Source organism: Nycticebus coucang, chromosome 6, assembly GCF_027406575.1.
Source record: "Nycticebus coucang isolate mNycCou1 chromosome 6, mNycCou1.pri, whole genome shotgun sequence".
NCBI lineage: Eukaryota > Metazoa > Chordata > Mammalia > Primates > Lorisidae > Nycticebus > Nycticebus coucang.
Window position 1 is genome coordinate 72,947,310 of NC_069785.1, and position 21,831 is coordinate 72,969,140.

Here is a 21,831-nt window from a genome sequence, read left to right on the forward strand (position 1 = left end):
GTTCCCAACGACTCACTTCCGGGTCATCGGCCTGCCCTGTGTGACTGGTCTGGGAGGAGATGGTCACGCAGGGTCAGGTTGAGTTATGGGGTTTTCCAGCCATTGACACAGGGGCCATGGACATGGGGAAGGCCTGAGGTGGGTAGGGAGTGCTTCTGTCTCCTGGCTTTTCCTCCCATGCTCTTCACTCCAAGATTGCTAATTTCCTCCTCCACCTGAAGGATGAGTTCCTTTCCAAGCTTCTGAGCCAGTCCTCATGAGATAGCCAATCTTGTCATTCATCCATCCATCCACCACCCATCCTTTCATCCATTCATCCATCTACTTTCTGCTTTCTCTTGCTCCATCTAGCCACTTATCCATCCATCTAGCAGCAATGTCATACAAGCTGTGTGCCCTTGGGCAAGTTGAACTTCAGTTCTCTCATCAATAAAATGAATATAATAATAGCAGTGCCCTTATAGGACAGTTATGAATATGAAATGAGAATTTCCAAAGCACTGACACATACTAGCACTCCAGAAATATTAACTATTATCTTCATCACACACCCACTGATTCATTTAACTAACATTTTCTGAGCACCTACTATGTGCGAAGCACTGGAGATACAAAACAAAGCTCACTGGTAAGAGGGCCAGGTGGCATCAGGAGAGAGGATGATATCATTAAACTAATACAGCTGCTGCTCAGCTAACAACAGAGTTGTTTCAATAAACCCATCACTCAGTGGAAAATAGCACAAGTCAGAAAGGCATTTAATACCCTGCTACACTCACTGTAAAGCTGAAAAATTTTTAAGTTGAACCATTGTAAGGTGGGGACCATCTGTAATAATGACACCACACTGTGCTCCACGGTTAGAAGAGGATGCTCCAAGAGCTCAAAGGAATAGGGCAGTGGGAATTCAGGGAAGGCTTCCTGGAAGAAGTGACATTGAAGCTGAGTCCTGAAGAATGAGCAGGAGTTCAAAGCAGGCTGTTGGGCGTTCCTGGCTAAAGGGGAAGCATGTTCAAAACCTAAAGTGGCACGGTGGCTTAAGCCTATAATCCTAGCACTCTGGGAGGCCGAGGCTGGTGGATTGCTTGAACTCAGGAGTTTGAGTCCAACCTGAAAAAGAGAGAGAGACCCCATCTCTACTAAAATAGAAAATAATAATAATTATTCAGACTTTGTGGCAGGTGCCTGCAGTCTCAGCTATTTGGGAGACTGAGGCAAGAGGATCCCTTGAGCCCAAGAGTTTGAAGTTGCTGTGAGCTATGATGCCATGGCACTCTACCCAGGGCAACAGAGTGAGACTCTGTCTCCAAAAAAATTAAAATAAAACAAACAAAAAAACTAAAGTAGAAGAGCATTGCTTTTCAAGTCATTGGAAGGATAGTAGTACTGGTGTGTGAACTGGAAAGGGAGAAGTGGTCTAGAGGGGCTTCTAGAGGTGAAGGGCCCGGACCTGGAGGGGTGAAGGAGTTGAGGGACCATGCTGGGGAAAGGGCCAGCTGGGGAGGACTCCAAGCTGGGCACCATGAGGCCAGACGTGAGGTTTATAAAGGTTACTATGTGAGTGTGGTAAAGAGCTCAGAATGGGTATATTATCAGATAAGGACTGATAAGGTCCCATGACCCAGTGCACAGATACCCAGGTTTCCCAGTGCCAATCACACTGGGGACTCAGAGCCCTAGTGGTTATCAGGGGTATGCTTGGCCCCTGAACTCCAGCCCCCTTAGTCCTCTCCCCATTCCTCTGACTCTCGTGGATCAGACTGGAACCTTGTCTGCTCAGCTCCCTCTCCCTAAGTTTCCCCAGCCTGCTCAGGTGGAATCACTGCCCGGTTCCTGTCCTGGAGGAGACTGCCAGGGAGAGACAGTAAGCCTGGACCCTAAGAAGGCTGGGCTACAGTGGGGAGCTGGGGCGGAGCTGGACAGCTGGGGAGGTACTCAGTGTTGGGACTGTGCACTCCCTCCCCACCCCACTGGGGCAGAGTTGGACAGTTGAGGAGGGACTCAGTGTTGGGACTGTGCACTCCCTCCGCACCCCACTGGGGCAGAGCTGGACAACTGGGGAGGGACTCAGTGTTGGGACTGTGCACTACCCCCCACCCCACTGGGGCAGAGCTGGACAGCTGGGGAGGGACTCAAGTGTTGGGACTGTGCACTCCTCCCCACCCCTCTTTATGCGCTAAGTGTGTTCTTCAGGTCTCAGGTTGGCTGGCACCTCTCCCAGGAGCCCCGCCTCTCGGTGTCCAAGCTAATGCCTCACCTATGCGCTGTGCTATCTCCTGGTCTGCACCCTCACATAGCTTGCAGAGTGGTGATTGTCAATCTCTTTGTCTTCTCCCAGCTGGCTGAGCGCTCTATGAGGGCAGGCTTTGTCTTAGCATCTAGAACCACGGCTGGCACTGTGGATTCTCACTATGTTACCACTGGTGGGACAGACGGGTGGATAGAAAGATGGCTTAGATAGAATTTACTCACCAGTCCTGTTGGAAGGGGAGGTCTCACCCCGGATACTAATCCTCCAAACAGCATCAGTGAGTCCTGCCCACTGGACAGCTCTGTCCTACCTTTTTGTCCTTCCTTGATGATAGTGTGCTAAGGTTTTAAGGGAAAGGGAGGTGGTCCAGCTTGGGCTGTGTAATTCATGGTAAATCACTTGCCCTCTCTGGGTTTTTATTGTCCCGTCTATAAAATTTGGCTTAGTATATAAATGTATGTGTGTGTGTGTCCCTTCAAGTACAAAAGATCCAAGTTTGTTGTGATGTTTAAAAATGCTTGTCAAAAAATCAGTGTCTAATAATTCTAACCATATACTTTCTTTTTAAAGTTTAATCATGTTTGTATGCTACACTTTAAGCTTAAAATGATGTTCATTTTGAAACACTAAATGGGTTCTTGAAAAAAGTGCACTCCATCATCACGGGATATTTGGTAGTGTCAGTATCTGACACTTAGCAGTCTTGCTAAGAAGCCTTCTCTCTATAGCATCCAGATCTATATCCATGCCTTCCCATAGACCTGCAAGTTAGAATAATCACTGTCTACACTGGGGGTCAGGACCACCTGGGGGCAAGGAACTGGAAGGGCTGTGACTCAGAGAGAGGCTAGACAATCAGTCAGCTGTTTCCAGGAATGATCTAGACACCCATACATAACCTGATGGGATTGAAATCATTAAAACAGGCTTCTGACAACCATGTCCCTCCATTTTTTTTTTTTTTTAAAAAAAAGAACAACAGATACTGCTTTGAGCAAAGGTGGCACAATGGAGTTTCTCTGGATGTCATTACACTTCTCTGGACCTGGATGACTGAGCGGCCGATGCCCCAGGTACCATGCCAGGCTCTGTGAATTAGGATAATCTCCAGCTAGCAAAAGCCCAGCCTTCATAAAAGTTCTGGCCGGGGCTGATGACATCCTGTGCATTGCCCTCCAGGGAAACAAGTCTAGTCGGGAACAGACGAGCAAATAGGTGTAGGAACATGTTGCAAAAGCTACGACTGGTACAAGCCTGGAGTTTTGCCAAACAGGAAAATAAGAAGTATCCTTTTAGGACCTCGTATGTCACCTGGTTAAGTAGGAAGGAGAAGCGAGCTATGGGGGAATGATTCAGGATGGGAGTAGGATTGTTAGCATGGGGTGAGGGGGCAGGCTCTTCACAAATGCTGCCGTGCATGATACTGCTTCAGCCAGACTGGGGGGGGGCTGAAATTCCACATGTCTAACAATTTCCCAGACATGGCTCATGCCACCAGCCAGGCTGGATGGAAAGCAGTGCAGGAGTGTGGTGGGTGGGGAGGAGCGGCAGATGTGAAGTGGCGTGCAGGGTTAAGGTGGGCAGGGACAGGAATGGGGCGAGAACCTGGGCCATGAGACCGGGCCACTCACACAGACAGATGAGGGGTCTGTACCATCTCTCCCTACCCTGCACTTGGAGCTTCTGTGACACAGATAGAATCACAATCATCTCTCCTTCCTTCACTGTGTCCAGGAATCTTGGGGAAGTCTTTCAGAGATTCAATCTCTCCGCCAAAATGGGAGTAATACTAGCCTTCTCCCCCAGTAGGGTAAGGCTGGAGTGACAGCAAGGGGAGTTGCACTGGCCTTCTCCCTGTAGGACAGTGAGCTGGGGTGAGTGATGGGAGTGACACTGGCCTTCTCCCTGTAGGACAGTGAGCTGGGGTGAGCGATGGGAGTGACATTGGCCTTCTTCCTATAGCACAGGCTGCAGTTAGCATTCACTGATAAAGACATTTTCCTCTTCCACTCCACAAGGCCTACAAGCCCCTATCCCAGGCCTCTCTTGGCACTCATGGGCAACGCCAAGCCCTGGACACACACAGAACGTCCATGTGGCCCAAGCCTGAGCTTGCCACTGGCCTTCTAGCCCTCTGCTGCGATGTGTAGATGTGCACAAAGGAGAAAGCTGGGGTCTGAAGGGGTGATGTTCCACACGCAAGTGAAGCCCGTCCAGTCCTGCGCCTTCAGGCCAGTTCCCTCCTACCTGTCAGCCTCCTCTCCAAGACTGAGGACTAGCCCTCTCCTGTGTTGCAGCGAGGAGAGCTCTCCTTTCTGGGGGTGGAATAAAGACTGTGCGTAAGGATTGTTGCTCCTCCTTTTTGTAAATGTTAAATTCTCTTTCTTGTGATGAAATGACAGGAAGCACTTGTCCGTGCTGATTTATAATGACTTTGCCAAAATGAATTACAGCAGACCATGTTAGTCTCCAATTCTAAGCGATTCCACTAATGGGTGCTGGGAACTCCCTCTGGTCTGGGGTTCAGCAGAGTCTAGCACTTTCCTCTTCCCTCCCAGCCCTGCCTCTCCAGGGACACTGACCTGCCTACATTTCTTGGCCTGTTCTTTCTGCAAATCCTTCCTTCTGAATCATTCTAAAACACATCTTTGTGACAAAGAGATGAAGGATCTCTCAGCCACATCTCAGTTAACAGGTTAGGATTTTCCTGTCCCTATTTTGAGTTAACACTCAAAATAAAACAGTGCAGGTTCTCAGGATCCAGGCCACTGTCCTATGGCCAGAGGTTCATAGACACTTCCAAGTATCACTTGAAGTTCATTACATTTAATTTTTTTCCAAAAAGTTTTGCATTGACAGGTGTACAATACTTTGGTGTCAACCTGTGGCCCTCTTTCCCCTCAGTGGGTTCTGCCCTGCCCATCTACCCAGAGAAAATCCAGCTCCCACCCCACCACTCCCAGGCACTTAGCTGGGAGGTGACGTAGGTATGAAACTGTGAGACAGCCCTATCCCTCACTGTCCTGCACCTGCAGATAGCATTAAGGGTGGGGGCGGTGGCCCGGGGGTGCTATGAAACCAGAAGAGCTCTTGTGGCCAGAGTGGGCCTCTGTGACAAGGGAACAGGCCCAGTCTCCAGAATGTGAGGAGGGACAGTGGCCTGGCTCTCTTCATAGGGAGGACTGAGAGACTGGGAGGAGGGGCAATTAAAACACAACAATCAAACCAACCTTTAAATAGTAACTTTTAAAAATATAAAAACAGCTCATTACAATGACTTTTCATTTTCTTTTTTTCTTCAGGAATAACTTTCTTCTACCCCTCGCCCTCCCTTCTGGCTAGAGTTTTAACAAGAGGTGACGGGTGAACATCTGAGGCCCAGACTGACTCCAGACGCCCCATGCCCCCAGCCTCGGGAAGGCACAGGGTGTGGTGCCGGCCTCCACGTCAGGCCTCCCCACCGCGTCAGGGACGCTGCTCAGCCGGGGAGCAACGTCATCAAAGACGGGTGGTTTCCGCTGCAGCCCCTCCTTCCTCCTTACCAGACAGAATCACACATTATAAAATAATCCATAAAAATGCGGTATAAAAATTAGCTTCCATATGCTACATCCATGGAGAGCCCACCACCAGGACTCACAGTGGCCTTTAGCTTTCTTTAAAAGAAGAAAAAAAAAAAGAAAAAACAAAATCCTAATACCTCTCAGAACATTTTGGTACCAAAAGTGGTACCTGCCAGATAGTATTCTACTGATAACCTGTTCGGGCCCCTAAGAGAAAATGAAAGTTGCAAGGAAATCTCCACAGTGTGCCAAGATCTGTGTTCCCCCCCCCACCCCAGGAGCCCCTCTGCCCTGCACAACATGGGGCGAGGGGAGCTAACCTTGTCGCTCACAACCCTGTAGGGTTAGTACATTTCCCCTTTTGAGGGGAAGAAGAAGGGGCTGGAGGCAGAAAAAGGGGAAAAGGCATTTTATAAAAGGACATCGCTTCTAATTCTTTTTATTCAAATTAAAAAAAAAAAAAAAGCACCCACATCAGTTGCTATTTTTCTCTGGTAGCTCCCTGAGCTGAGTTGCTATGCTTTCCTCTAACTTTTTGTCCTTTTTAGGCTGTGTCCAAAGATTAAGAAGGGCTGGAGGGGATTTCTTTGAACGTCCATTTCTTGTCACAATAACCAAGTATGCACCAAAGAGAAAGACGGAGGCTGAGGGGGGAAAAGACAGAACGAGCGACGGACAGACGCCTGAGAGAGGGGGAGACAGGGCAAGGGGCAGCCGGAGCCCAGGAGACCACAGCAAGCTCCGCAGTCTCTATGCATGGGAGCCCAGGCTGGACCCAGTCTCAGTGCTGTCCCTCGGTCCATCCGCCTGGCTGGCACTCGAGCTAGACGTACACAGAGGCACACTTGTCCTGGAGGGCACCCTGCGTTCAGTCTGGTTGCCAGTTGCAGCTCCTTTTTTGCACCCTAAGGTTTTTCTCCCCACTCTTCCTCTCCTCCCCTTCCCCTACCTCCCCTTCCCAGATTGGACCATCTGTTTAAAAAAAAAAAAAAAGCCACCACCACGAGTGGATTACAAATACAGCAGGCGAAATACACGGCGAGAGTTTCTGGTGGGAAGGGGCTTCCTCCCCCACTGATCAGTCCGAGATAGGAAGTCTGTTATTTACATTTTTCACAAACCTTGTGCACTGCACAATAGGGAAAAAGAGATCCTCCCTCCCCTAGTACAACAATGTGGTCCACTCCAGCATCCCTGACCAGAGGCAGAGGGGACGGGTCAAAAGAAAGGGGAGGAAAAGACAGAGATTCATGACATGGGTGTCTGTGGGGACCCGGAGCCATAAACCTCCAAATAAATCTATTTGTAGCACGTGCCAGCATTGTTAAGGGGGAGGAGGCAGAGAAAGATCCATCTGAGTCTGCAGACACACGTCAATCCGCACACAGAGTCCAGACCGGACAGGGGCACACACCCTCTCAGCCTGCCGGAGCGCAGCCCCGGAACGCTGGGCTGCTCGCTGCCCCTCCTCTGCCGTCCTCGGGGGCCCTCGCCCAGAGGGCTCCCTGTCAGAGCCGAGTTGGTTTCTCCCAGAGTTTGACAGCCCTGTCGGAGTCCTTGTTTAGTAGATGACCTCATAAACTGTGGCCTTCTTGTCACCAGAGCCTGTTACAATATATTTGTCATCCGCTGAAATGTCACAACTCAAGACGGACGAGGATTCTTTAGACTGGAGGAGGGAGAAGCAGTAACAAGGCGCACCGGGGTGCAGGAGAAAGAAAGATAAGAGAATTCATTTTCTCAGCTCGATACCAGCTCCGTGCTCTCAGAATCCAGCCCCCCGCCCCGTCCCCTCTGACGCTCCAGCCTGAAGCACTGCGCAGCAGAGACATGGCCTAGGAGACTTTAAGCCTCCACCCAGGAAAGCAGTTTCTGGATTCTCTCTCCACCTGCTTCTCCATAAGGAAAAGCTCAGTAAGGGGCTCCAACGTGACCTTTAAACTAAGGAATAATGACCCAAACAGAATACTGTAGCATGAGCTTTCTCTTTTGAGCTGGGAACAGGCCAGAAGCTCAGCCCTCCGCGTGAGGAAAAGGATGGAACCTAATTTTTGAAGGAGTTAGGGTAACTAGAGAGACTCTGAAAGTAACATGTGACACATCGGACACAGTGCGGTTCCAGCACCTGGCCTATGGACTGAGGGAGGGCACAGGAGTGTGAGTGGACATGAGGGAACAAGTGTGTATCTGAATGAGCACATGTGTGGAGAGGCCGTGTGAGTGTAAGAGGGAGTGTGTGTGTGCATGTGTGTGTCGTGTGGGCACGCATGCTGGGCCCAGGATCCTGAAAAATTACAAAGTGCCTCTTCCTTCCCTCTTCTCCTTTTCTGCGCCCTCCCTTTCCCATCCCACTTCCCACCAGGCAGAAACACTAATTTCTGTGAACAGGTAACATGCTCTGAAAAGGCTGCTCGCCCGGCACCTTTCCCGTGAACGCACAGCATCCAAATCAGAGCAAAGAGCATATTTTTAACTCCTCACTCTCTAAATCCCACAAGAGCCTCTGCTTAAAAGCCCTTGCCCTCCGGGGTTGGAAGTCATTAGCGGCAGAGTGGTGTGTCCCCGCTGAAGTCCCCAAGTCCTGTCCCCTGAAGAACCCATCCTGACCCCCATCAGGCAGGGGCAGAGAAGTGGCCAGGGCAGATCTGACCCTGGCTGCAGGTGCCTCCTGTTCTCCCTGTCACTGTCTTCACCCCAGTCAGCACTACCAAGTCCTAATTCCAAGTAGAATGGGTCAGAGGACTGAGATGGTAAGAGCTACCTGGAATATGCTGGCTCCGTAAGGCGTCCTCCAGGCGTTGAGAAGGTTATCTTTCCCGGTGCTCACGAACCACTTGCCTGGGGGGGGGGAGACAAACACATCCTCAGGTTATAGCCTGCTGCCCTCTGAAGCAAGACCTGCCCCCAGATGTGGCCGGCTGCCATAGAAACACACTGAAAACTGCTAACTAGTGCTCAGCACGGCTCTCCATGTCTGAGAGGCATTTTTGCAAACATGACACATAGCTACCCCCCCACCCCCAGAATGCCTTTCCCTGCAATCTAGGGGGAAGGTTACGGGGGGCTGGGTAAAGGTAGTTTTAAAGTTAACTGCAGTGATTATACTCCTCCCAAAAGATTCTTATAAAGCCATGAAGGTTTTCTGACCCTCCTAAATTCTACTACTAGAAGGTGGCAGGAAGTATTGTACATAGCAAAGTCCTGGGAGTCTAGAGACCCAGCAAAGACAGCAGTCAGTTGGCAGGCGCCCATCCTCTGAGCAGGCACCCTGCCAAGCGCTGTATCTATCAGCACGCTAATGCTGCCCCAAAGTCATGTGGCAGGCACCATGCTGTTCTCGACCACAGAGAAAAATCTACGAGGGTTCAGAGGGTGGGATACGCTCAAGGGTACACAGCTTGTCAGCAGAGGAGCAGACATTCTAGCCCAGGGGCACACAAATGTCAAAGCCTGTGGTTGTCACCACCAGGAAGAATTGCTTATGTCCTGCTCCTTTACCCCAGGACAAGAAGGACTAGCTCTGGCCCAGTGTCCTGAGAGCTCAGTACTCAATGATGACATCTGTATCCAAAAGTCAAGATGCCCAAAAGGTATTGAAAGAGCCTGGGCCCAGGGGTAGGAGGCCTGATTTGGCACCCCAGGTTATGCTTTTTCCATGGGATTTGGGCCCCTCATCTGTACACCAAAGGCAGGGGGCTGACCCTGTTGGGCCTGCTGCCCTGGCTCCCCACCTCCCTCTATCGGGCCTGGGCCCACCCAGGCTCACCACAGTAGGCAAACTTGAGGGACAGCACGCAGCTCTCATGCAGATGCAACTGGTATTTGTCAGGCTTGGTGTGGTGCAGCACCTCCACATTGCTGCTCTCCATGCCCACGGCCAGCCACTCTCCGGTGGGGCAATAACCCAGGGAGAAGATCTATGATGTGGGGGGGTCAGACACTCAGCATTCCCTGCCCTCAAGGGTAGAGGAGCTTCCCAAGGGTCAGCTCAGAGGCTCTCCCCGGCCCACCCCTACCATCTGTAAAACATGACCCCACCACCTGACCACTACCCCGGGGGCAAGGGGTACCCTTCTCCACACCCATCGTATAGGTGAGCAAGCTGAGGCTGAGGCTCTAAGAGGCTGTTGACTCTAGAAAGTAAACAGCACAGCCAGGACTCAAACCTAGAGGGAGCAGACTCTACTTCCAAAGTTAACCTTTTTGTCTAGGTGATTTCTACCTTTCCTTAAAAGTCAGTAAATAAAATACTAAATATTTAAGATTAAAATATTAAAGTAATAAAGATAACAAGGAACAGTGAGACTTAGCATTTACGGAACCCTTTCTATTAGTCAGGTTTATGGCTAAGGTTTCTAGAGCTATCATTTCAGGTGCTCACATCAGACCCTAGGGGCGAACTACCATCACTTCCATCCCGCAAATGAGGACGCCAAGGACCAAGAGCTCAACAGTAGTGGAGAAAGGCCTCGAATCCCAGTTGGGTCAAGTATGTCTAACTCCAAGGCCTAGTGCACTCTATTTCACTGCTGCTCCCTCCAGGAAGCCTTCCCAGATGGTTAAGGTTGGTCCCTTGGCAATGAGCACCCTCTGAGTGCCCTTTTGTCCCCCGACTTGGCCACTGGGCCCCAGAGGGCAGGGAGGAGAGAGTCTCAGGCCGCACACCTGGGAAGTGAAGTCGTGCTGCTGCAGCTGTCGGCCCTCACGCAGGTCCCAGGAGCGCACGGTGTTGTCCAGGCCCCCGGTCCACAGCTTGGTGCCATCATGGGAGATGTCTATACAGCTGGCCCCATCAGTGTGGCCCTGGAACTGCCTACAAAGAGCAAGCAGGGAGGAGGGTGAGCCCCAGTGAACCACTGACCGCCAGGCTGGCAGCCGTCCCGGGTAGACTGACCGGAAGAAGAGATTGAGGCCCAGAAGGGGGTTGTGCTATGTCCCTTGGTAAGTCTGCAGAACAGCTAGGCCCAGCCCCTCTCCTACTCCACCTCAGGGCTGTGCCCAGGGGCAGGCCCCCAGGGAAATGGGGGTAAAAAACGGGACCTCACACCGGCCACCTAAGACTGAGTCTCCCCAGGGCAGGCCTTTAGCAAGCCCACGTTGCTGTGGAGGGGGTGGAACTGGACACTCAGGAAGGTGAGGCAGGCAGGAAGGCCCTGGAGAAGTTTCTAGGGAGGCGACTGATAACAAGAAAGCAGCCCACTGCCTTCAGGACATAGCTCCTTAGCCTGCACCCAGTAAGTCCCCAATTTGGCCTCTTAATCTATCCTTCTCACCCTGTGTGAACCACAGGGTGGAAGCCACAGACTTGCCTATGGACAACGCGAATAACACAGATGGCAAACAAGGCCAGCCGCTCCTGCCTGCCTTCACACTGCGGGGTAGCTCAGAGAAGATGCAACGCTGTTCCCGTGTGACACAGGGAGAGGTGGAGACACAAGGGGTTAAGTGACTTGCACACAGTTAAAGTGGAGACAAGATTCAAACCCAGTGCTTGAGTCCCAAGACCCCATGGTTCACCACCAGGTGATACTGCTCACCTGCGCCTGTCTCCAGGTCTTGAATCCCATCCTCTCCCCTTGCTCGGCTAATCTCAACTCCACCTCCTCTCCATGGCCCTCTCTAAGGCTCCACTATCCCACACAGGCAGGGTGTGCTGCCTTTTCACCTGGGAAGCCCTAGGCACATAGGGCCAAAGTCACAGCAAACAAGGCTGGGCCAGAGGGGAGCAAACTTCCCCAGGACGAGGCACTGGTAACATTCCCTCCTGCTGCCCTTACCTGACCAGGGTCTGGTTGTGCAGGTCCCAGACGGCGATATTCCCATCACTGCAGCAGGAGAAGCAGACTTTGGCGTCAGGACTGATGGCCAGGGCGTAACAGGCTGGAGCTGAGGATGTCAGCTCGGCCTTGATGCGGGGTGTGGGTGAGGCCAGGTCCCAGATGGTAAGCGTGCTGGCCTCACCACCCACAATGAGCGTGCGCCCATCAGGGAGCAGCTTGCAGGAGCGGATGTAGTTGTCCCTATTCTGAAGAGAGAAGGGGCAGGTTGAGTGCTGCCCACTCCCACCACCCCAGCTCACAGCCTCCCTTCACACCTGGCAGCTGCCAGATGCCCCTACTCCTCAAGTTCACAATCCTTCAATAATTCATGCATTTCCTCACAATCCCCTGCAGGTCAGTGCCATCCCTACTTAGAGATGGTATAACTGGGGCCCAGAGAGGTTAGACAGCTTGCCCAAAGTTGCTCAGCCCATGTGGGGCTGAATGCTAGGCCTCCCCCCTCTGCCCACTGGAGAAGAGGCCGCAACCTGGGGTTCTCACCAGGCAGTCCAGCTGGGAGATGGGGCTCTTGCTACCCGGCTGGCTAATGTCCCAGATCTTCACACAGCCCTTGCCCCCTGTATAGACATGCCGCGTGGGGTTGCTGATGGTCACGGCACACACCACCTCCCCGTGGCTGAGCGTGTTGATCTGCCGGGCGTGTCTTGGGATGCCGGGGCCTGCCAGGGCATCGTGGGGGAAGGGCACGGGCTGCATCTGCCCATCAGCACTCACGTGGAAAGAGTACGCTCTGAAAAGGTGAGAACTGTCACTTCTGCCATCCACCCTCAAAGTTCCCACAGCTCCTGCACAGGTCACCCACACAGAGTGGCCAGGCTCCTGCCTCGTGAAGCCTAATATTCTCACTAGGCTGGGGACTGCTTCCCATTCCAAACTTGATTTTTTTCTCCCATTCATACATCCTTGCTCCAAATCAGATCACAAGCTCCACAGGCATCTGGCATGCCTTCTCTGTCCCCCTACCCTGGAAAGGACCCCGCTGAAATGTTACCTCCTGCTTTAGGAGCCAGGGGTATTAAGGAGGGAAATCTGTGTGTCCCTCCAAAGAGAAACATGGCCCCAGTAGGGTGCATGCTTGGCCTGGCTACTGCCTCAGGCTGCTCTGGGTACTTTCTCCATTAACAGCGAGACCTTCCCTGATGATGTGAGCACTGTGTCAGGCAGTGTCCCAGCACTGCACGTATGCTCAGCCTTCCAATTTCCCAACAACCGTGCCTTTGCCCTCCAGGGATGGAATGCTGGAGGCTGGGAAGGGTCTGTGCACAGCAGCCCACGGGCCTTGCCAGCAAAGGCGTCCCCAACGCTCCTGGAAGCTCCGTGTGATGTGGCTCGGAGCGCTCCTTCTCTCCCAGGGCACAGTGACTATGTACTCAGCAGCCCCCACCTCCTCTTTTAGAGGGTACCTCTAAGGCAGGTCAGGAGTGAGATGTGGCAGCAGTTTCCTGGGGTACAGCCTGGCCTAAGTCCCTCTAGAGGGACAGATACCTTATCCAGCAGATATGCACCAGGGCAAACTCAGGGTTAGAGGACAAGGGTGGCACCCTCCCCTGCCCGTCTCTCAAAGCATGCAACAAGTATAGCCAAAGCTTACGGTTTCCCTCCAGGAATGGAGGCCAAGCTTGAGGGAAGGCCTGTGGCCCGCAATGGGGGGTGAGGGTCAAAACCAACCTGTAAGGCAGACAAGGAAGCCCTTAGTCAGTGCCGCCACCACCCCACCTCCTCCACCCCACCCACTGGGCACTGACCCCTGACCGCACAGCTCACCCTCTGGGGAAGCCAGGAGATAAGCAGAGCAGAGAGTGCTCACAGCTCAGACCCCAGCTCTGACCCAGTTCCCTGGCCCTCTCCTCTCCTCCCCTGGTGCCTTAGCAGGCCTCACATGGACAGGAGGCCACCCAGGAACAAGAGGCAAAGACAGAAACTATCTCCTGAAAAGGAACCTCTTTCTGCCAACCCCCAAACTAAGAGTTCCTTCATAGTAACAAGACATTTCTTGCTATAACCAGTCCCATTTACCAAATCCCTGCTCTGTGGACATTTGTTACATGACTCACTTTGGGATTCCCACTTCCCCAGGCCCAAAAAGGTATCTGTCAGCCTCTTTTCCCAGATAGAAAAGGGGTAGTCCAGAGAGGCCACTTTATATGAGGTCCTGAGAGGACTAATACGCTGTTGGGTGGTGACCCCAAAGCCCATGCCCTCTGGTTTAAACCTCAGACATTTCTGATAATCCTTCTTCTCCCTGTGCAGGCAGCTGCCTGGCTTTGAGACCAGAAGGCCCCTCAATCCCCACTAGTTCCCCACACCGTGCCCAGTCCCCAAGAAAGGAGCCAAAAGGTCTACGTACAGCTCCAAAGCTCACCATTGGCGATCGGCCGTAGGCGGCAGCAGCGGCAGCAGCAGCAGCACTCATCTGGGGTGGGATGTTGTGGAGACCTGCATAGGCACTAGGGCTGGTGAGGGATCCGTTCATCTCATGGTGGCCCATCATGGCAAAGGGTGCCGCATAGGAGCTAGTGATGGAGATGGGCGTGCGCAGGGCAGAGGCTGTGGGAAGGCAGGTGTCAGCAATGGACGAACCTCAAGGGACCAGACCCTCCTCACCCTGACAGGACAAGGCCACGGCCCCCTCTACCCAGCAGCAATCCTTTCTATGTTCTATAGCTGCCTGCTCCAGGCAGTCCTCTCAGATTGAAGGGATCCCTGTCTTCAGGCTCCTCTTAGAGCTGAGAGATGTACCCACCTCCTTTTACAGAGCAGGCATGGAGGCCCAGGGAAGGGGCTTGTGCAGGCCTGGAAGAACTAAGGACAGAGTGGGAACAGATCTGGGGCACCCTGCCTGACTTATCTGGTGCTCCTTCCACATGCCTGGCCTAGCAGTGGCCCCAGTAAACCCTGAAGTCAGTGTTGAAGTCTCAAAGATCCATCTTCTCCTCAAACTTGACCATGAAGCCCGCAAAGGCCCTAGGAAAGCCCCAGCATGGACATGCTCCCTGTGCTCTGGCCCCAGCCCTGGCCTGGGGCAGACTCCCTACTGGCACCCCCCACCCCCACCCCCAACACCCCAGCCCTTGGTGCCTACCCATTATACCTATCGGGTCCATGCCTGGAGGCTTGCCCGGCATGGACCGGAGCCCTGGGGTCGTGCTGGTGCCTGGAGTTGGGGCATCATTCCTCGGAGTTGGTGTATTGGACTTGAGCCCCGGGGTGGAAGATTTGTCATTCTAAAGAGGGAAGATGCAGAGACCAAGGGAAGCCATGAGGACTCCTTTCTCCTAGCTGGGCATAACACCTCGTACGGAACCAGCAAGACACCCAGCACCAGCACCGGTTATGAACCTTCTGCTGAAGAGCCTCTCCGTCCTTGCCCAATCACACTGGGCGGGGACTGTGGTGTCACTACTATTTTACAGAGGCAGAAACCAAGGCTCAGAAATGTTAACTAACTTGTACAAGGCGCAGCTGGCAGGCAGTAAAGTCAGAGTCTTTTAGGTCTTCACCTCTGCCCTCCAATCAGTGCCTCTCTAGTTCCAGCCCCTGATCATCCCCTCCCCATTCCCAGCCGCCTCACAGACCCACTTACGTGACCAAGGTCTTTGGTCTTGGAGGAGGGTGTGCTGCTGGAAGAGGCCACAGAGGCGGGACTGGTAGGGGCATCCTTTTTCAGGCCACGGGCCTTATCAAGCCCATTCTCAGGAGGGGAGTGTGCGGGGCTGACCCGGGGCGTTGCTGGGTCCTGAGAATACAAGTGACAGAGATGTGCTGCCAGCTACAGCCAGACTGGCATCTTCCCTGGTTTGGGAGGGGGAAAGGGGGGGCATGGTGATGGGGAGAAGAGCATGGCTGAAAGACTAGGGGTTCCCAACAGGGGGCACCAGCTCTTAACCATCTAGTCTGACCCTTCATCCCACAGATGGGAGACTGAGGCCTAGGAGGGAAGAGTAGTGACCTGCCCCAGATCAAACTCAAGTTCAAGACTCCCATCAGTGCTGCTGGGCTTGCCCTGGTGTGGATTCCTTCCAGCTCCTCCTACCCTGCTGGGGCTGACCCTGGGGGCTCAACTCTCACCTCAATAAGGTGGGGGAGGTTGAGGGAGGGGTGGGCATAGCTGACCTGAAGGAACATAGAGAACAGAAGCTGGCCTCTACCTGGGATCTTTGAGGATCTTTCTCTGGGACCCACGGCAGGAAGCCCTCAGTGCCCACAAAGGCCCAGCCCCAAGGCAGCAAGGCCCTTCCTGACCTCAATACCCCAAGACATTGTTACCCTGCTCAGGCTGCCAGTAGTGCCAGAACAGAGGACAGATCTCCCTCCTGGAAGGACCTGTCCCAAATCATCCCAAACCAAGAGCCTCCCTGCAACCCAGGCCTGCTCGTACCTCATTGGAGACATCCACCACCAGATCGTCACTCTTGTCCCCGTCACTATCCTGCAACCAACAGAGAGAGGCCAACTGGCCAGTAAGAGGCCATGTCCTTCCCATCCCTCCTTCTGCCAGCCTGGCCCTGAGCAAAACCCAAAAGTCCAGCTTCTTCCTCCTCTGCTTCTCCCCTCGACGAGCTTAGCTCCTCGGGGGCCCGGTCTCCCAGCCCAGCCTCCCCAGCTCTGCAGTTACTTCACTGCCTGCCACTGGGCAGCCTCACTGACACCTGTCCCCTCTCCCTAAGGGCTGCCTCGTAACTTGTCTCTCTGATGCCAGAACCATCTTTCCCACTGGGTTTATATTCTCTGTGACTCACAAGTCAGTGCAGAGTGCTACTCTCACTTCATCATCCACCCCACGGCGGGACACGTGAGTCTCACAGATATGCAGGGAAAATCAAGTGTGCCGTGTGCCCACGGCCACGGAGCAGCCTGGTGACTGAAGAGGGCTGGGGGCAAGACCACTGAGTCCCAGCACCCGTTTCCCCTTCCCTTGGCCCTTTGCAGCCTGGTACAGGGCAGATGTGGATAGCCATGCTTCCCCTGGGGCCTCTTGTTTCAGAGGCATCATATGATAAGGCTATTAAAACCCAAGGTAGAGTGGCCGAGTAGGTGCACACCTCGGCCCACCTGTGAAGACTGCAGGGTCAAAGTGTGAGGCACCAGGCAGAAGGGGATTCTCGGAGCACTGCCGCAGCAGCGCAGGTAGCCTGCCTGTGGAGGGACACAGAGCACTCCCCACTCCCATCCACTCCTGCCTCACAGTGGCTCACATGCTCAGGGTGCATCTAAACACCCCAGCTGTACTTGTGTCCCTTCTTGGTGGGCAGCCTCTCTGACTCACTCCCGGACCCCAAGAGGGCTGGGGCCACAGAGCTTGAGCCTTGCAGACACCCCCATCCTACCCAGCACAAGCCCCAGCTGACCCACTGCGCCTCAAACGTACATATCGGCTCAGGCTGTCCTTCTCCTCCGCTTTCCGCTTCTTGGCTTCCATGCTGTAGTCTGCGGAGCCCCGGTGCTTCTCACTGGCCCGGAGGCTTTCCGAGGGTGACACAGAGTTATTCTGGAAATGAGAAGAGGATAAGGGGTAAAAACCTCTTGCTGAGTGCAACATCTCAAACATCCACGGCACAGCTAAGCACAGGTGACCACCCAGGAGTCCAGAGGAAGGAATAGCAGCTCAACTCTGAGGTGTCTTACAGACCTCAGCTCAAGCATAGCCTCACCAGGGAAAACTCCCCAACTCCCCAGATGGGGACCCAGGGAGACATGCTGGGAACATCCCCACTACTCTTTTATAACAATACCATGGCTATTAAATAATTAACTTTGCAGTGAGACCATGCTCCATGAGGGCAAGGGTCACTCGTGTTCTCCTTCACTACCCACCTCATTACCTCGACACACTTAACTTGTTCAAAGGAGGGATAAGTGGAATTTCCACTGAGTCTTGTAAGATGGATCTGAGCAGACAGACTGGGGCCATGATCAACATTTCATCTGCTGAGCCAACAGGAATGGGGAGACTGGGAGGGGAGAGAGCGTCAGGCTGCCTGCAGGTTGCCAGGCAGATGAGCAACCCAGCACCATCCTCCTCTTCCTCCATGGGAGGCCTTCAGAGACTTTGGAGAAACACCAGAGTTTTAAAGAAAACAATAGTTAAGAGTCGGCATCTGTGGCTCAGTGGGTAGGGCGCCGGCCCCATATACCGAGGGTGGCGGGTTCAAACCCGGCCGGGGCCAAAGTGCAACAAAAAATAGCCAGCGTTGTGGCGGGCGCCTGTAGTCCCAGCTGCTCGGGAGACTGAGGCAAAAGAATCGCCTAAGCTCAAGAACTGGAGTTGCTGTGAGCTGTGACGCCACTGCACTCTACCGAGGGCGATAAAGCGAGACTCTGTCTCTACAAAAAGAAAGAAAACAACAGTCAGGAAGCCCTTCCCTCTGAAGGACAGGAAAAGGTGCAAGGGCAGAGGTGATCACGTGCTCCTTTGTAGCAGGCAGAAAGGAGGCTCCCAAGAGGTTGGGGCACACGCCCCAGTACCCCCAGTAGGACATAGCATGAAGGAAACCCAAGTTTTTCAGGCCAGGGAGAGTTGAATTTCTCTCTCAACTATAAAGCAAGTGAGGACAAGAATCCTTTGGGCTTGGAGACCTGGAAAGGGGGAAAAATGAGAAGCACTTGCAGGTGGGCCTGGGGGTGCAGCAGTCCTGGAAGCTGAGATAGTGGTCAGGAGCCACCTGCATCACATGGCTGTTAGAGGAGCAGGACAGAGGAGCTGCTAGCAAGGGCACCTGTGAAAAACCTTTGTCTCAAGAGGACCAACGCCCCTCTATGACGCTGGGATGAGTTGCTTCTCCCTGGGAGCCCCAACTTTACCTTCCCACCCTCACCCTCCATTTTCTGAGCAGCTGCCTTGGGTCAGGCCTGGTGCTGTGGCCCCTATTGCTATGGGGAAGAAAAGGTCTGCCAGTCCCATCCTGGTCCCTGTGCAGCTCAGGGGTGCCCAAGGAAGACACGGAGGGGCGTCTCTTCGGAAAAGAACAGCCTTGCAAGGCAAGTGGGCTGAGCCTTCACTATTTGTCTCCCCGTGTCACTGGAGGCCAAGGCCAGCTCGGGGGAAAGGGTCACTTGGAGGGAACAGGGAAGGGCAGCGTTTGTGGGGAACAGCACGGGAACCAGCCACAGAACTTAATTTCCTTTCCTAAGCCGGTTTCTGGGCAGTCCTTCCCTGCCAAGTTTCTGCCTGAAGCAAATTAAAATGGCAGAGTTATCAAGCCTTGAAGAAAAAAATGGAGGTTATAACAGGGACTGCAGCTCAACCTTCCCCCCAGCCGCACAGGGGCGGCGGCGATGCGCACACAGCCGCAATTCAATTAGCTGCTACAATCGCCGGCAGAAAAATCACCGTCATTTCATTTCATTTCCTCCAATGGTGGCGGCCACCCTGTGCTAAGCAGAAACGCTCCCAGCCCCTCGCTGGCTGCCCCAGCGGGTGGGCGGGCTGCGGAGGGGGCGTGCGGCTGCTCATGTTTCTCCTGGCGACCTGGTGGTGCGCGCCCCGAGAACAGCGAGCTCTTTCTTCTCATGCAGTCAGGCTGAAAACCCTCGCCGCTACCGGAGAGTCATGTCAGGCATTTAGCGGCATCGATCCAGCCCGCCTTTGGCTGGCAGGCAGCCAAAAAACTAAGTATTTTTTATTGCTTCAGCTAGGCAAGGAAATATGAATGAAGCTACCTCTAATTGGACTCCAGACTAACCCCTCTGGGACAGCTTCCAGCCCGTCCCTCATACCCCTCCCGCTCCGACACAGCCCTGTCCTTCCTGCCCTGGGCCTCATCTGTTGACAACCTGGTTTCCAAAGCCTGATTACTTCAGTCTACACCCCACCCCACACCCCGTCACCACATGTGCAAAGCCTAAAGTGCCCCGGGGCCTGAGCGGTCCAGCCCACCATCCTTCCCACCGCTGCCTTTCCATTCCTTCCCACTGGATTCTCCAGTGGCCCTAGTGCGTCCCTCTGCTCTGGAAGTCTGCCATGCACACATGTCAGTGAGCATGGTGGAGTAAAAAGTTCAGCTCTTGGGGGTTGCCCAAGGGGTTCTATTAGCAGAAAGCTTTCCTACATGGGGCACAAAGTCAGAAGCAAAGAGGAAAGAGGGGGAGGATGAAGGACCATTTCACCGCAGTGGGTCCCCGTGAACCGGGTAATCTAGATCCTGAGTCTTGTCATAAGAGGGGCTTCCCAACAAAGCTGAGAGCTCAGCCACGGAGGAATTATCCCTATGGTACAGATAAAAAAGAAAAAGAAAAACACCCTGAGGCTCAGAGGGGCCGAGGGAACTACCCAGTGTCTCATAAAACTAAGACCAGAGCTAAGCCTTGAGGTGTCCGATCCAGCCGTCCTTCTATCTAGGCAAACTGCCTCTCCAAACACACCGCTGCTAGAGGATGAACACTAAAGCATTCAAAATGGATTTTCAGCTTCAATTACTCCCCTTCAGTACCTAGCCACTCTCCCCGGCCTAAGTGTGGCCTGGCTTTCTGAGCACGCAGGCGGGGTGAGAGGAGAAGCCAGCATTACTACTAACAGGAGGTTTAAAAAGTCAGCCAGGGAGGGAGAGGGTTGGGGAGGGGAGGCGGGTAGGATTGGAGGGACCTGCCCAAGGAAGCTTCGGTCTAGATGGTTAGTTAACTGCCTGACCTTCCAAGTCCTACTTAACACGAGGTAATAACCAAAGCCATCCTAACAGATTAGATGGCCCCAGATACAAGGACGGCGATGAGGAATAAAATAGCTTTGCTAATCGCTAAAGGATTTTTTTTATCCAGACTCCACTGCACTTATTCAGAAGGCTTATTCACTTGAAACAGAACCTCGGAGCCTCAGTGTGATCAGAAAGATTTACAACAAATCTCAGAGCTGGCAGACACGCAGGCGGCCTGGCCTTAATGCTTGCCTGCTAGCACTTTCTTAAACCGAGTGAAAGCCCAGAGCAGGGAGAAACTTCAGGCGTTTGAAGGAAGTAAGGACACAGCGTCATGCAGGAGGCATCCAACCTGGGAGGTGGATAAGACCCCTGGTCCAGAATGTGGGACACCAGGGTCCTATGCCTTGGGTTCAGCCCAATGACTCCACAAAGCCTCTGGCAGGGAAGACCCAGGGCTGGTCAGCTGACCTCTCCAGTTAAGCATCTCTCATATGAAAGGGAGTGAGAGCTCACTTAGCCCAAGCCCTTCATTTGACAAATTGATGGACTTACAGCCTGAAGAGATGAAGGGCTTCCACAACTGAAGGTCACTCTCAACAGGTGCCAGCAGTCCTATTTTATGACAGTAACTACCTTCCCCCCACCAGCATCTCTGGACTAAGACAAAGTCATCAACACATCAGCATTGAAGCCAGGTCTCCCAGCTCTGGCACAAGTAAACAAATAACCCTCAACTCCAACCCAGAGCAAAACAGAGAACCCGAATGACAGCTTTGGACACCATGGACCAGTCTTAGGTCTGCAATTTTAGGGGCGAGCCTCCAAACCAGAAGCCCTGAGTCCCCTCCTCCTCCCAGCACCCCAACACCCCTGTGGGTTCCACCGTGCCAACACTTACCGCACTGGATTCTCTCTCTTTGGGGAAGGAAGGCCAGGGCAGGAGGAAGGTCAGGACCCACAAAAAAAATAAAAAGGGAAAAATGTCAGTCTAAGTCCAGCTAGCTTTTGTGATTTGCTAGTTCACTGTTTTAAAATTAGCAGAAGGCCTAGCTCTCTGTCTTTGTGGGTCAGGCAAGGAAGGGCCATTAGGTGGCCTTTCTCAGATCAGAAATTAGCCACCCCAATTCCAACCCTTCCCCAACACTACCAGTCCCCAGGGTGGGCTAGGGGAGGCCTCTGGCCTACTTCTCCCTGATATTCCAGAAAGGTACCAGTTTCACTCTCTAGCAGTTAAGAGTTGTTAAGGCCACAAGCTTCACTCTCTAGCAGTTAAAGAGTTTTTAAGGCCACAAGCTTGAAAAGGATTATGCCATATAAAATACCCGTAGGATCTGAGAGTTGAGAATATCATTTTAAAAAAAGAAAGAAAGGAAGGAATTTGGGAGTGGTTTTTAAAATAAGCCCTTGGAAGCTATAGCCTCTGTCCTACTACAGGGACAAAAACTTAGCCTCTGGTTCCCAAGACCTGTACCAAGGAAGGATAGTGACACTTCAGGTCCCTAATGCGGGATTTGGAAGGCCCTGGCCACGTGTTCCAATAAATA

The 21,831-nt window shown here is 53.1% G+C and overlaps 1 protein-coding gene across 12 annotated transcripts in view; it reads right to left on the minus strand.

Moving 5' to 3' along the window:
• Positions 1–6,240: 6,240 nt before the first annotated feature.
• TLE3 (TLE family member 3, transcriptional corepressor) overlaps positions 6,241–21,831 on the minus strand; it is a 47,915-nt gene continuing 32,324 nt past the window's right edge. For 3 of the 12 annotated variants that reach the window (XM_053594239.1, XM_053594238.1, XM_053594231.1), the window contains exons 8-20: positions 21,186–21,202; positions 17,023–17,142; positions 16,033–16,083; positions 15,238–15,390; positions 14,746–14,878; positions 14,017–14,201; positions 13,246–13,322; positions 12,135–12,384; positions 11,592–11,839; positions 10,480–10,627; positions 9,581–9,731; positions 8,576–8,652; positions 6,241–7,483 (exon numbers count right to left, since the gene is read on the minus strand). In XM_053594239.1, coding sequence (XP_053450214.1) covers positions 7,376–7,483; positions 8,576–8,652; positions 9,581–9,731; positions 10,480–10,627; positions 11,592–11,839; positions 12,135–12,384; positions 13,246–13,322; positions 14,017–14,201; positions 14,746–14,878; positions 15,238–15,390; positions 16,033–16,083; positions 17,023–17,142; positions 21,186–21,202 — 1,718 coding nt within the window. In that variant the 3' untranslated portion in view covers positions 6,241–7,375. Of the gene's footprint in view, positions 7,484–8,575; positions 8,653–9,580; positions 9,732–10,479; positions 10,628–11,591; positions 11,840–12,134; positions 12,385–13,245; positions 13,323–14,001; positions 14,202–14,736; positions 14,879–15,237; positions 15,391–16,032; positions 16,084–17,022; positions 17,143–21,185; positions 21,203–21,831 lie in introns of all 12 variants that reach the window. The other 9 variants (XM_053594235.1, XM_053594234.1, XM_053594229.1 and 6 more) reach the window with 3 other exon arrangements.